At 44.8% G+C, this 15,948-nt stretch overlaps 1 protein-coding gene across 1 annotated transcript; it reads left to right on the top strand.

Moving 5' to 3' along the window:
* Positions 1 to 226: 226 nt before the first annotated feature.
* On the top strand, positions 227 to 15,326 carry LOC131936765 (uncharacterized). Its single transcript, XM_059293829.1, has 15 exons — positions 227 to 313; positions 1,749 to 1,803; positions 5,112 to 5,328; positions 6,557 to 6,712; positions 6,864 to 7,004; positions 7,252 to 7,313; positions 8,399 to 8,509; positions 9,026 to 9,201; positions 10,662 to 10,822; positions 12,285 to 12,389; positions 12,590 to 12,770; positions 13,559 to 13,646; positions 13,889 to 13,930; positions 14,108 to 14,209; positions 15,151 to 15,326. Exons 1-15 carry the CDS (start codon positions 293 to 295, stop codon positions 15,324 to 15,326), a joined length of 1,794 nt encoding a protein of 597 aa, XP_059149812.1. The 5' UTR covers positions 227 to 292.
* The last annotated feature ends 622 nt before the right edge of the window (positions 15,327 to 15,948 follow it).

Raw genomic sequence — 15,948 nt, forward strand, 5'->3', positions numbered from 1 at the left:
GGTGGGCTGCCTAGACCCCGGGGCGGTGGGCTGCCTAGACCCCGGGGCGGTGGGCTGCCTAGACCCCGGGGCGGTGGCCCGGGGCGGTGGGCTGCCTTGACCCCGGGGCGGTGGGCTGTGACCCACACGGACGTGTTACTGACGTCACGCTTACAAAAATTGTTTCATAAGACTTTCTAGATCCAAGTTTTTGTTTTCTTTTACAACACATCCAAAACTTTACACACGGAACAATATTTGATCACAATTTTCACCCCACCCAAACGGGAAGTTTTGTTTTTTAAGATGGTTGATGTTTATTTCCTCTTCAATGGTAGGTCTAGCGCGGCAATCAGCCTGACAATCTTGTGGTTTAGGTCTAGCACGGCAATCAGCCTGACAATCTTGTGGTTTAGGTCTAGCACGGCAATCAGCCTGACAATCTTGTGGTTTAGGTCTAGCGCGGCAATCAGCCTGACAATCTTGTGGTTTAGGTCTAGCGCGGCAATCAGCCTGACGATCTTGTGGTTTAGGTCTAGCGCGGCAATCAGCCTGACGATCTTGTGGTTTAGGTCTAGCAAGGCAATCAGCCTGACAATCTTGTGGTTTAGGTCTAGCACGGCAATCAGCCTGACAATCTTGTGGTTTAGGGAATGTTGGCAGATGTTTCTAATTACCGAGATGATAGTAGCAATAGATCTAACAACTTAATATTTGAATACATTTGAATCATTCAGGTTTATATTATATCGATAGATGTCGATAGATTTTGAGCTTTAGTAACGAAGATAGTTTTAAGATCAATCGCTAATTTATGAGTTAACTAAGATTTAGGTTAAACAAAATCTTTCATGAGTTAACTAAGATTTAGGTTAAACAAAATCTCTCATGAGTTATCTAAGATTTAGGTTAAACAAAATCTTTCATGAGTTAACTAAGATTTAGGTTAAACAAAATCTTTCATGAGTTAACTAAGATTTAGGTTAAACAAAATCTTTCATGAGTTAACTAAGATTTAGGTTAAACAAAATCTTTCATGAGTTAACTAAGATTTAGGTTAAACAAAATCTTTCATGAGTTAACTAAGATTTAGGTTAAACAAAATCTTTCATGAGTTAACTAAGATTTAGGTTAAACAAAATCTTTCATGAGTTAACTAAGATTTAGGTTAAACAAAATCTTTCAAGTTTTAAGTTGTCCTGGACCGCTGTGCTAGTCTACGTTGACCAAGATAGACGACATTCCTTCAGCTTGATGAGATGAGATCACTTAACTGGACATTTTGGTTGATGACATTTGGTTGATGACATTTGGTTGATGACATTTGGTTGATGACATTTGGTTGATGACATTTGGTTGATGACATTTTGGTTGATAACATTTGGTTGATGACATTTGGTTGATGACATTTAGTTGATGACATTTGGTTGATGACATTTGCCTTTAGTAGGCGGGGATGGGTGGGGTGGGGGGGGGCGTGACATTTGTAGTGGCATCTTGTCATGTTGATGTCATGAATGTCAGGTTGGCTGATCGGATGTCAGCAGTTTCTTCCAGACTTTTTTATCCGGGGGGGGTCTTTTGAAATTTTCGGGGGGGGGGGGGGGGACACTAGTAAAAGTGTATGTTTACTGTATAAAATCCATCTCATTCGGTGGGGGGGGGCCGTTTGAAAGAAACTCTGGATGTGAGTCTCTACGATGTTTACCTACGATGATTGTGTAATTATTGTTTAAAGATTTGAAACCCAATTATTTTTAAATTTTCAGGCGAGTTGTTTGGTGTACTTTCTTTTGTTTATGTTCTACGCCACACGTGTGTCAGGTAGGTATAGGTGTGTTCTACAGTGGTATGATCGTGTGTTATATGCATGTACATGTGTGTTCTACAGTGGTATGATCGTGTGTTATATGTACAGGTGTGTTCTACAGTGGTATGATCGTGTGTTATATGCCTATACAGGTGTGTTCTACAGTGGTATGATCGTGTGTTATATGGACAGGTGTGTTCTACAGTGGTATGATCGTGTGTTATATGCCTGTACAGGTGTGTTCTACAGTGGTATGATCGTGTGTTATATGCCTGTACAGGTGTGTTCTACAGTGGTATGATCGTGTGTTATATGTACAGGTGTGTTCTACAGTGGTATGATCGTGTGTTATATGCCTATACAGGTGTGTTCTACAGTGGTATGATCGTGTGTTATATGCCTATACAGGTGTGTTCTACAGTGGTATGATCGTGTGTTATATGTACAGGTGTGTTCTACAGTGGTATGATCGTGTGTTATATGCCTATACAGGTGTGTTCTACAGTGGTATGATCGTGTGTTATATGCCTATACAGGTGTGTTCTACAGTGGTATGATCGTGTGTTATATGCCTATACAGGTGTGTTCTACAGTGGTATGATCGTGTGTTATATGCCTATACAGGTGTGTTCTACAGTGGTATGATCGTGTGTTATATGTACAGGTGTGTTCTACAGTGGTATGATCGTGTGTTATATGCCTATACAGGTGTGTTCTACAGTGGTATGATCGTGTGTTATATGTACAGGTGTGTTCTACAGTGGTATGATCGTGTGTTATATGGACAGGTGTGTTCTACAGTGGTATGATCGTGTGTTATATGTACAGGTGTGTTCTACAGTGGTATGATCGTGTGTTATATGCCTGTACAGGTGTGTTCTACAGTGGTATGATCGTGTGTTATATGTACAGGTGTGTTCTACAGTGGTATGATCGTGTGTTATATGTACAGGTGTGTTCTACAGTGGTATGATCGTGTGTTATATGTATGTACAGGTGTGTTCTACAGTGGTATGATCGTGTGTTATATGTACAGGTGTGTTCTACAGTGGTATGATCGTGTGTTATATGTACAGGTGTGTTCTACAGTGGTATGATCGTGTGTTATATGCATGTACAGGTGTGTTCTACAGTGGTATGATCGTGTGTTATATGTACAGGTGTGTTCTACAGTGGTATGATCGTGTGTTATATGCCCATACAGGTGTGTTCTACAGTGGTATGATCGTGTGTTATATGCATGTACAGGTGTGTTCTACAGTGGTATGATCGTGTGTTATATGTATGTACAGGTGTGTTCTACAGTGGTATGATCGTGTGTTATATGCCCATACAGGTGTGTTCTACAGTGGTATGATCGTGTGTTATATGCATGTACAGGTGTGTTCTACAGTGGTATGATCGTGTGTTATATGGACAGGTGTGTTCTACAGTGGTATGATCGTGTGTTATATGGACAGGTGTGTTCTACAGTGGTATGATCGTGTGTTATATGTACAGGTGTGTTCTACAGTGGTATGATCGTGTGTTATATGTCTATACAGGTGTGTTCTACAGTGGTATGATCGTGTGTTATATGTACAGGTGTGTTCTACAGTGGTATGATCGTGTGTTATATGTACAGGTGTGTTCTACAGTGGTATGATCGTGTGTTATATGTCTATACAGGTGTGTTCTACAGTAGTATGATCGTGTGTTATATGTACAGGTGTGTTCTACAGTGGTATGATCGTGTGTTATATGTATGTACAGGTGTGTTCTACAGTGGTATGATCGTGTGTTATATGTACAGGTGTGTTCTACAGTGGTATGATCGTGTGTTATATGTACAGGTGTGTTCTACAGTGGTATGATCGTGTGTTATATGTCTATACAGGTGTGTTCTACAGTGGTATGATCGTGTGTTATATGGACAGGTGTGTTCTACAGTAGTATGATCGTGTGTTATATGGACAGGTGTGTTCTACAGTGGTATGATCGTGTGTTATATGCCTATACAGGTGTGTTCTACAGTGGTATGATCGTGTGTTATATGTATGTACAGGTGTGTTCTACAGTGGTATGATCGTGTGTTATATGTATGTACAGGTGTGTTCTACAGTGGTATGATCGTGTGTTATATGCCCATACAGGTGTGTTCTACAGTGGTATGATCGTGTGTTATATGTATGTACAGGTGTGTTCTACAGTGGTATGATCGTGTGTTATATGTATGTACAGGTGTGTTCTACAGTGGTATGATCGTGTGTTATATGTACAGGTGTGTTCTACAGTGGTATGATCGTGTGTTATATGCCAGTACAGGTGTGTTCTACAGTGGTATGATCGTGTGTTATATGGACAGGTGTGTTCTACAGTGGTATGATCGTGTGTTATATGTACAGGTGTGTTCTACAGTGGTATGATCGTGTGTTATATGTACAGGTGTGTTCTACAGTGGTATGATCGTGTGTTATATGTCTGTATAGGTGTGTTCTACAGTGGTATGATCGTGTGTTATATGGACAGGTGTGTTCTACAGTGGTATGATCGTGTGTTATATGTACAGGTGTGTTCTACAGTGGTATGATCGTGTGTTATATGTACAGGTGTGTTCTACAGTGGTATGATCGTGTGTTATATGTACAGGTGTGTTCTACAGTGGTATGATCGTGTGTTATATGTACAGGTGTGTTCTACAGTGGTATGATCGTGTGTTATATGCATGTACAGGTGTGTTCTACAGCAATGTGTCGTGTGGGACTGTATGGTATGATCGTGTGTTATATGCCTGTGTGCTATAATTTGTTAAAATCATATCTAGTAAATACAAATGCAACTCCTTTTAAGATATATCAACGACAGAACAAACTAATCAGAACAGCTCTGACAGTCACTGATTAGTCGCCCAAACTATAACATTTTCTATCTAACAATCAACTATAACCTCCAAACTATAACTTTCAACTAGCTAACAATCAACTGTAACCTCCAAACTATAACTTTCTACTAGCTAACAATCAACAGTAACCTCCAAACTATAACTTTCTCCTTGAAGCCAGACCCAGCAGCTTCGCCATATTTGACCAGCACACGTGACCGGTCACTTTAATTCCATTGGTTCTTCTTGACCAATAGCTAGATGACCTACTCTTTTCTCTCTGCTTTGTCGGCTGTTTTTTGTCTATTTTGTTAATGTTCCCTTACTGCGTCATCACATTTGACCTCACTTGTCTGACCTTGACCTCACTTGTCTGAACCTTGACCTCACTTGCCTGAACCTTGACCTCACTTGTCTGAACCTTGACCTCATTTGTCTGACCTTGACCTTATGTCCAAGCAGGGGTCAGCACGACGCTCGGGAAATATTTTGTCCTCCAGTTCCCGCCCTCCTCGGCCACGGTCAAGGTCGGCGACACAAGGCTGCTGGCCTTCACCTTGGCGAAAGAAAATGTCGATGTTAAGGTCAGGACGCCGTACGTCGTGAAAGGAAAGATCGAGAAAACTTTGGTCATTTCTAGGGGCAAGGTGGAGCAGGTCACATTAGGGGACAACTTTAGGTAGGTCACATTAGGGGACAACTTTAGGTCACATTAGGGGACAACTTTAGGTCACATTAGGGGACAACTTTAGGTAGGTCACATTAGGGGACAACTTTAGGTAGGTCACATTAGGGGACAACTTTAGGTAGGTCACATTAGGGGACAACTTTAGGTAGGTCACATAAGGGGACAACTTTAGGTAGGTCACATTAGGGGACAACTTTAGGTAGGTCACATTAGGGGACAACTTTAGGTAGGTCATATTAGGGGACAACTTTAGGTCACATTAGGGGACAACTTTAGGTCACATTAGGGGACAACTTTAGGTAGGTCACATTAGGGGACAACTTTAGGTCACATTAGGGGACAACTTTAGGTAGGTCACATTAGGGGACAACTTTAGGTAGGTCACATTAGGGGACAATTTTAGGTCACATTAGGGGACAACTTTAGGTAGGTCACATTAGGGGACAACTTTAGGTCACATTAGGGGACAACTTTAGGTCACATTAGGGGACAACTTTAGGTCACATTAGGGGACAACTTTAGGTAGGTCACATTAGGGGACAACTTTAGGTCACATTAGGGGACAACTTTAGGTAGGTCACATTAGGGGACAACTTTAGGTCACATTAGGGGACAACTTTAGGTCACATTAGGGGACAACTTTAGGTAGGTCACATTAGGGGACAACTTTAGGTAGGTCACATTAGGGGACAACTTTAGGTCACATTAGGGGACAACTTTAGGTAGGTCACATTAGGGGACAACTTTAGGTCACATTAGGGGACAACTTTAGGTAGGTCACATTAGGGGACAACTTTAGGTAGGTCACATTAGGGGACAACTTTAGGTAGGTCACATTAGGGGACAACTTTAGGTCACATTAGGGGACAACTTTAGGTCACATTAGGGGACAACTTTAGGTAGGTCACATTAGGGGACAACTTTAGGTCACATTAGGGGACAACTTTAGGTCACATTAGGGGACAACTTTAGGTAGGTCACATTAGGGGACAATTTTAGGTCACATTAGGGGACAGCTTTAGGTCACATTAGGGGTCAAGTTTAGGTCACATTAGGGGACAACTTTAGGTAGGTCAAAAACCTCATAATAAAATTAACCACTGGCCAGTGACGTCTCAAAAATATCACCCCCCATCTCCCTATAACACAGAGAACCGGAGGTGTACTGACTGTGTTCTAGATGTAAATTAAATATATGACCCCCCCCCCCCCCCCCCAGGATGAAGGTAAGCGGTAAATTCTCCACCGTGACACTGACCAGTTCCGGCACGTTCGGCGTGTGTGTGCAGCTCTACCCTGCCGGCACAGACATGGAGACCTTCCAGGCCCTGCCGGTTGCCGGCTTCGGTCTGACCTACATCGCCCTCACGTTAAGGTACAGGCGTCATTGTCTTGTCACGTTGTCACGTTGTCTTCTCACGTTGTCCCGTCACGTTATTACATTTCTCTCACATTGTCACCTTGTCACATTGTCACGCTGTCCTCTCACGTGGTCTTGACGTCTTTGTCACGTGACCACCCCACAGCCTAAGCCCCTCCATCGTGATCGTTGCTGCTGACGTCACTGACGTGGACATCCGCCTCAACATGCCGGGCCGGAAGTTCACGATGGTGATCCAGGGGCAAAACTACACGCATGGCGCCGTCATCAAGGTCACTCTCCGGAAGTAAGCTCCGCCATCTTGTTTTGTTGACGGTCACGTGATGAGGTAGATTAGCACGAGTTACCGCCCATGTCAAGTTGAACTGACCCAAACACTGACCAAAGATCTAGGTCAAGTCACCGTGACAATGATGTGACAAATGTCAAATATTACACGTGATAGATTATTGACATGACTTGCCTGAGATGACATGCCGACATGACAAATGCCTGACATGACATACGACTAACATGTCATGTCCTGTCACCAGGGAGGAGTCCTACTTTATCCAACAATGTCAGCAACAGATGTCAGATGACGAGGATTTAACAGGTCAGAGGTCATAAGGTCATTGAGGTCATAAGGTCATTGAGGTCATAAGGTCATTGAGGTCATAAGGTCATTGAGGTCATAAGGTCATTGAGGTCATAAGGTCATTGAGTTCAATAAAAAAATGTCTTAAAGAAAAATGTTTAGCTCTGAGCTCAAATAAACTGTATAAGAGATGGGGGGGGGGGTTGAAGCATCGATATTTACTATCCACCCCCTCCCCCCAATCCCCCCCCCCCCCCCCAACCTCATATGATAAAAATAACATAAAGAAACAGTGTAAGTTATGTAAGAAGTAATTTGTTAGTGACAAAACTCAATTTAAGAGTTCAAGTTGAACAAACCTCCCCACCAAACCTATAATGTAAACCTCCCCACTAAACCTCCCATGTAAACCTCCCCACTAAACCTCCCCACTAAACCTCCCCACTAAACCTACCATGTAAACCTCCCCAATAAACCTCCCCAATAAACCTCCCCTATAAACCTCCCCACTAAACCTATCATGTAAACCTCCCATGTAAACCTCCCCACTAAACCTCCCATGTAAACCTCCCCACTAAACCTACCATGTAAACCTCCCCAATAAACCTCCCCAATAAACCTCCCCTATAAACCTCCCCACTAAACCTATCATGTAAACCTACCATGTAAACCTCCCCACTAAACCTCCCATGTAAACCTCCCCACTAAACCTCCCATGTAAGCCTCACTACTAAACCTACCATGTAAACCTCCCCACTAAACCTCCCATGTAAACCTCCCCACTAAACCTCCCATGTAAGCCTCCCCACTAAACCTGTCATGTTAAAACCTCCCCACTAAACCTACCATGTAAACCTCCCCACTAAACCTCCCATGTAAGCCTCCCCACTAAACCTGTCATGTTAAAACCTCCCCACTAAACCTACCATGTAAACCTCCCCACTAAACCTCCCATGTAAACCTCCCCACTAAACCTGTCATGTTAAAACCTCCCCACTAAACCTACCATGTAAACCTCCCATGTAAACCTCCCCACCAAACCTCCCATGTAAACCTCCCCACTAAACCTACCATGTAAACCTCCCCACTAAACCTATGTGCAGGCACCAGACTGACGGGAACGAAACCTATCGGCGTTATCTCCGGCAGCTGTAGCGGCAGGACGTTAACCCCAGACTGTAAGAGTAACGTCACGTCACGCGGCGTCTTCGCTGGTAGGTCAAGGTTAGCCGTGGCCACGTGATGGCCAGATATTTGTTGGCCAGACATTTGTTGGCCAGACATTTGTTGGCCAGACATTTGTTGGCCAGACATTTGTTGGCCAGACATTTGTTGGCCAGACATTTGTTGGCCAGACATTTGTTGGCCAGACATTTGTTGGCCAGACATTTGGTGGCCAGACATTTGTTGGCCAGAGATTTGTTGGCCAGACATTTGTTGGCCAGACATTTGTTGGCCAGACATTTGTTGGCCAGACATTTGTTGGCCAGACATTTGGTGGCCAGACATTTGTTGGCCAGACATTTGTTGGCCAGACATTTGTTGGCCAGACATTTGTTGGCCAGACATTTGTTGGCCAGACATTTGGTGGCCAGACATTTGTTGGCCAGACATTTGTTGGCCAGACATTTGTTGGCCAGACATTTGTTGGCCAGACATATGATGGCCAGACATTTGATGTCAGCCACTCTAACAATTCCACCCCCCCCCCCCCCCCCCTGGTCTTCCAGAAATGCTGATGCCGCTTGAGACTCTGGGCACAGATTTCATCTTTATCGACACCATCGGCCGGAAAACTCGCGGCTACGTCATCGTGCTGGCGTCACAAGACAACACAGCCGTCACCGTGTTTGATGACGTCTCGCCCGACACGATCATCATTGAGCTAGCGGGCTCTACAACTGCGGTAGGCGCGGCTTGTATGGGCGGGGCTTTGGGTACTGTGGTAGGCGGGGCTTGTATGGGCGGGGCTTTGGGTACTGTGGTAGGCGGGGCTTTTGTGGGCGGGGCTTTGGGTACTGTGGTAGGCGGGGCTTTTGTGGGCGGGGCTTTGGGTACTGTGGTAGGCGGGGCTTGTGTTGGCGGGGCTTTGGGTACTGTGGTAGGCGGGGCTTTTGTGGGCGGGGCTTTGGGTACTGTGGTAGGCGGGGCTTGTGTTGGCGGGGCTTTGGGTACTGTGGTAGGCGGGGCTTTGGGTACTGCGGTAGACGGGGCTTATATGGGCGGGGCTTTGGATACTGTGGTAGGCGGAGCTTGTGTGGGCGGGGCTTTGGGTACTGTGGTAGGCGGGGCTTTGGGTACTGCGGTAGACGGGGCTTATATGGGCGGGGCTTTGGATACTGTGGTAGGCGGGGCATGTGTGGGCGGGGCTTTGGATACTGTGGTAGGTGGGGTTTTGTTTAGTTCTGGCTCTGTCCATATTTCCAAATAAAATGAATCAGATGTGTTTAGCACAGTATTAGAGATTTGTTTGTTGATTTTACTGTCACGTTACATGGTAGGAAACTAACATGGTGTATGAGAGATTTGTTTGTTGATTTTACTGTCACGTTACATGGTAGGAAACTAACATGGTGTATGAGAGATTTGTTTGTTGATTTTACTGTCACGTTACATGGTAGGAAACTAACATGGTGTATGAGAGATTTGTTTGTTGATTTTACTGTCACGTTACATGGTAGGAAACTAACATGGTGTATGAGAGATTTGTTTGTTGATTTTACTGTCACGTACATGGTAGGAAACTAACATGGTGTATGAGAGATTTGTTTGTTGATTTTACTGTCACGTTACATGGTAGGAAACTAACATGGTGTATGAGAGATTTGTTTGTTGATTTTACTGTCACGTACATGGTAGGAAACTAACATGGTGTATGAGAGATTTGTTTGTTGATTTTACTGTCACGTTACATGGTAGGAAACTAACATGGTGTATGAGAGATTTGTTTGTTGATTTTACTGTCACGTTACATGGTAGGAAACTAACATGGTGTATGTGAGATTTGTTTGTTGATTTTACTGTCACGTACATGGTAGGAAACTTACATGGTGTATGAGAGATTTGTTTGTTGATTTTACTGTCACGTACATGGTAGGAAACTAACATGGTGTATGAGAGATTTGTTTGTTGATTTTACTGTCACGTTACATGGTAGGAAACTAACATGGTGTATGAGAGATTTGTTTGTTTATTTTACTGTCACGTACATGGTAGGAAACTAACATGGTGTATGAGAGATTTGTTTGTTGATTTTACTGTCACGTACATGGTAGGAAACTAACATGGTGTATGAGAGATTTGTTTGTTGATTTTACTGTCACGTTACATTGTAGGAATTTAACATGGTGACCTTGACCTCCCCAGCTGACGACCTACAAGCGGAAGCCGCGAAAGATGATCTGCGACAAGCCAGTGGCCTGCTTCTACGTGCTGACGTCAAACTGTGGCGTCACAGAGACTGACGGTGACGCCGCTGTCTCCATCTTAGTTCCGACAACTCTCTTCTACAACCTGTATATGTGGATGTGAGACGTCACCTCATGCACACCAGCACGTCACGTCACACACACAACATTACGTTACACAGAACATCACGTGACACGTCACACAGAACATCACGTGGCACAGAACATAACGTCACACAGAACATCACGTCACACAGAACATAACGTCGCACAGAACATCACGTCACACAGAACATCACGTCACACAGAACATCACGTCACACAGAACATCACGTCACACAGAACATCACGTCACACGTCACACAGAACATCACCTCACACAGAACATCACGTCACACGTCACACAGAACATCACGTCACACGTCACACTGAACATCACGTCACACAGAACATCACGTCACACAGAACATCACGTCACACAGAACATCACGTCACACAGAACATCACGTCACACGTCACACAGAACATCACGTCACACGTCACACTGAACATCACGTCACACAGAACATCACGTCACACGTCACACAGAACATCACGTCACACGTCACACTGAACATCACGTCACACAGAACATCACGTCACACAGAACATCACGTCACACAGAACATCACGTCACACAGAACATCACGTCACACGTCACACAGAACATCACGTCACACGTCACACTGAACATCACGTCACACAGAACATCACGTCACACAGAACATCACCTCACACAGAACATCACCTCACACAGAACATCACGTCACACGTCACACAGAACATCACGTCACACGTCACACTGAACATCACGTCACACAGAACATCACGTCACACAGAACATCACGTCACACAGAACATCACCTCACACAGAACATCACCTCACACAGAACATCACGTCACACGTCACACAGAACATCACGTCACACGTCACACAGAACATCACGTGACACGTCACACAGAACATCACCTCACACAGAACATCACCTCACACAGAACATCACCTCACACAGAACATCACGTCACACGTCACACAGAACATCACGTCACACGTCACACAGAACATCACGTCACACGTCACACAGAACATCACGTGACACGTCACACTGAACATCACGTCACACAGAACATCACGTCACACAGAACATCACGTCACACAGAACATCACGTCACACGTCACACAGAACATCACGTCACACGTCACACAGAACATCACGTCACACGTCACACAGAACATCACGTCACACGTCACACAGAACATCACGTCACACGTCACACAGAACATCACGTCACACGTCACACAGAACATCACGTCACACGTCACACTGAACATCACGTCACACAGAACATCACGTCACACAGAACATCACGTCACACAGAATATCACCTCACACAGAACATCACGTCACACGTCACACAGAACATCACGTCACACGTCACACAGAACATCACGTCACACAGAACATCACGTGACACGTCACATCACTTAACCAACCATTAGACAAAGTTTGATAGAACACCCACGTCTGGTCTCTGTTACCAGATCTCTGTATGACAAGGACCGGACGTTGACCAATTACGTCACACTGGTCATACTGCTCAAGCACAAGAACTACCTGACGCTGGATGACGCAGCTCTAGACAAAAGGTAACGTCACAGGTAACGGGTCTTGTCTGAACACAATAATGATTGGATGAACACATGAATGATTGGGTGAACACGCGAATGATTGGGTGAATACATTAATGATTGGGTGAAAGCACGAATGATTGGGTGAAAGCACGAATGATTGGGTGAAAGCACGAATGATTGTATGAACACATGAATGATTGCTGCCGTCTTGACAGTGTAGTGTGGACCGAGGTCCAGGGCGCCTCCCTGTGGGGCGTGGGTAACCTGAAGGTGGGCTACCACTACCACCGCGCCTACGCCCTCACTGACGTCACGTTTGGCTGCTACGTGTACGGTGTGGCTACCTCCATCAGCTACATGCAGCCCGCAGGCTACATGGCGGCCTTCATCAATAAGGTACGTGTCATCTATGACATCTCGTGTCAACGTCATAAGCCCGTACTTGTCATATGATGTACGTCATGACATATTCACTTTTCCTAAATGGTTAATGTCATGCCATTTGGCATATGTCATCGCATGTCTGTTTTTATAAATGTCATGTTGTATGTGTAATGACACCTGCCTTTCTTGTCTAATGCCCATGATCTATAGACATGTCATATCATGTGGTCATTTCACATCAAATGTCATGTTAAATGCCATGTCACATGTCACATGTTTGACCCAATGCCGTGTCTAATGTCACATGTTTGACCCAATGCCATGTCAAATGTCACATGTTTGACCCCATGCCATGTCAAATGTCACATGTTTGACCCAATGTCATGTCAAATGTCACATGTTTGACCCAATGCCATGTCAAATGTCACATGTTTGACCCCATACCATGTCAAATGTCACATGTTTGACCCAATGCCATGTCAAATGTCACATGTTTGACCCAATGTCATGTCAAATGTCACATGTTTGACCCCATGCCATGTCAAATGTCACATGTTTGACCCAATGCCATGTCACATGTTTCACCCAATGTCATGTCAAATGTCACATGTTTGACCCAATGTCATGTCAAATGTCACATGTTTGACCCCATGCCATGTCAAATGTCACATGTTTGACCCAATGCCATGTCACATGTTTCACCCAATGTCATGTCAATTGTCACATGTTTGACCCCATGCCATGTCAAATGTCACATGTTTGATCCAATGCCATGTCAAATGTCACATGTTTGACCCCAGCCGTGCAGCACGAGCCAGATGACAGACGGAGATCTGATGGACAACGACTGCGACATGGTGGTGGACGAGGAACTACGTAACAACATTGGTAGGTGTGTGGGGGCATAGTGTGGGGCATCGTGTGGGGGCAGTGTGGGGCATTCTGTGGGGGCATCATGTGGGGCATATTGTAAGGGCATAATGTGGGGATATCGTGTGGGGGCATCGTTTGGGGTATAGTGTGTTCACTGTGTGAGTGGGGGGGGGGAGGGCTTGGGAGTTCAGTAAACTGCTGTCTTGTCTGTCTTCTGTGACGTCACATCCGTTGAAATCACGTGACCTACATTCCAGATGACGACCACGACGGCTCGGTCGATGAAGATCTGGCCACAGGTATCGATACTGTACAGTTATAGTTATACATTATAGTCGACTACGTTATTCCGTAAAATAAATGATAATAAATAACAATATATATATATATATATATATATATATATATATATATATATATATATATATGTATCCATGTGTATGTATGTGTGTGTATATCGAGCTGTCTACCACCAGAGGCGTGTACACTCAACAACGGGAGCAACTGCCACCCCAAGATCACAAAACCCACAGTTCGTACAACCACAGGACCAGCCAGTACACCCTCACCCGGCGCAGGTCAGGAGCTTAATCTTTGTTCATGTCAGGAGCTTAATCTTTGTTCATGTCAGGAGCTTAATCTTTGTTCGTGTCAGGAGCTTATTCTTTGTTTATGTCAGGAGCTTAATCTTTGTTCATGTCAGGAGCTTCTTTTTTGTTCATGTCATGAGCTTAATCTTTGTTCGTTTATGTCAGGAGCTTAATCTTTGTTCGTTTATGTCAGGAGCTTAATCTTTGTTCATGTCAGGAGCTTAATCTTTGTTCATGTCAGGAGCTTAATCTTTGTTCATTTCAGGAGCTTAATCTTTGTTCATGTCAGGAGCTTAATCTTTGTTCATGTCAGGAGCTTAATCTTTGTTTATGTCAGGAGCTTAATCTTTGTTCATGTCAGGAGCTTCATCTTTGTTCATGTCAGGAGCTTAATCTTTGTTCATGTCAGGAGCTTAATCTTTGTTCGTTGATGTCAGGAGCTTAATCTTTGTTCGTTGATGTCAGGAGCTTAATCTTTGTTCGTTGATGTCAGGAGCTTCATCTTTGTTCATGTCAGGAGCTTCATCTTTGTTTATGTCAGGAGCTTCATCTTTGTTCATGTCAGGAGCTTCATCTTTGTTCCCAAGATATTTGGCACAAATCTAAAAACATGTTCTGGTGTTGTTGATGTCTCACCGGCACAAATCTAAGAACATGTTGTGTTGTTGTTGATGTCCCACCGGCACAAATCTAAGAACATGTTGTGTTCTTGTCCCACCGGCACTAATCTAAGAACATGTTGTAGTGTTGTTGATGTCCCACCGGCACTAATCTAAGAACATGTTCTGGTGTTGTTGATGTCCCACCGGCACTAATCTAAGAACATGTTGTGATGTTGTTGTTGTCCCACTGGCACAAATCTAAGAACATGTTGTAGTGTTGTTGATGTCCCACCGGCACTAATCTAAGAACATGTTCTGGTGTTGCAGACTGCCCGAGGGGTAAGTACGGTGCCAAGTGTAAGCGGGACTGCAGCAAGTGTGACCCAGATTGTGACAAGACCACAGGCAAATGTCGCAGGTGCTTCAGTGGATGGAGGCATCCAGAGAGATCCTGCAAGGATGGTGAGTGTCACGTGGTACCCGGCGGTAACGTCAGGTGGTAGTGTCAGGTTGTCAGGTGGTAGTGTCAGGCTGTCAGGTGGTAGTGTCAGGTGGTAGTGTCAGGTGGTAGTGTCAGGCTGTCAGGTGGTAGTGTCAGACTGTCAGGTGGTAGTGTCAGGCTGTCAGGTGGTAGTGTCAGGCTGTCAGGTGGTAGTGTCAGGCTGTCAGGTGGTAGTGTCAGGCTGTCAGGTGGTAGTGTCAGGTGGTAGTGTCAGGTGGTAGTGTCAGGCTGTCAGGTGGTAGTGTCAGACTGTCAGGTGGTAGTGTCAGGCTGTCAGGTGGTAGTGTCAGGCTGTCAGGTGGTAGTGTCAGGCTGTCAGGTGGTAGTGTCAGGTGGTAGTGTCAGGCTGTCAGGTGGTAGTGTCAGGCTGTCAGGTGGTAGTGTCAGACTGTCAGGTGGTAGTGTCAGGCTGTCAGGTGGTAGTGTCAGGCTGTCAGGTGGTAGTGTCAGGCTGTCAGGTGGTAGTGTCAGGTGGTAGTGTCAGGTGGTAGTGTCAGGCTGTCAGGTGGTAGTGTCAGGCTGTCAGGTGGTAGTGTCTGGTGGTAGTGTCAGGCTGAAATGTGGTAGTGTCAGGTGGTAGTGTCAGGTTGTCAGGTGGTAGTGTCAGGCTGTCAGGTGGTAGT

This window comes from Physella acuta, unplaced genomic scaffold (genome assembly GCF_028476545.2).
Source record: "Physella acuta isolate Inbredline_101_S28 unplaced genomic scaffold, ASM2847654v3 ptg000186l, whole genome shotgun sequence".
NCBI lineage: Eukaryota > Metazoa > Mollusca > Gastropoda > Physidae > Physella > Physella acuta.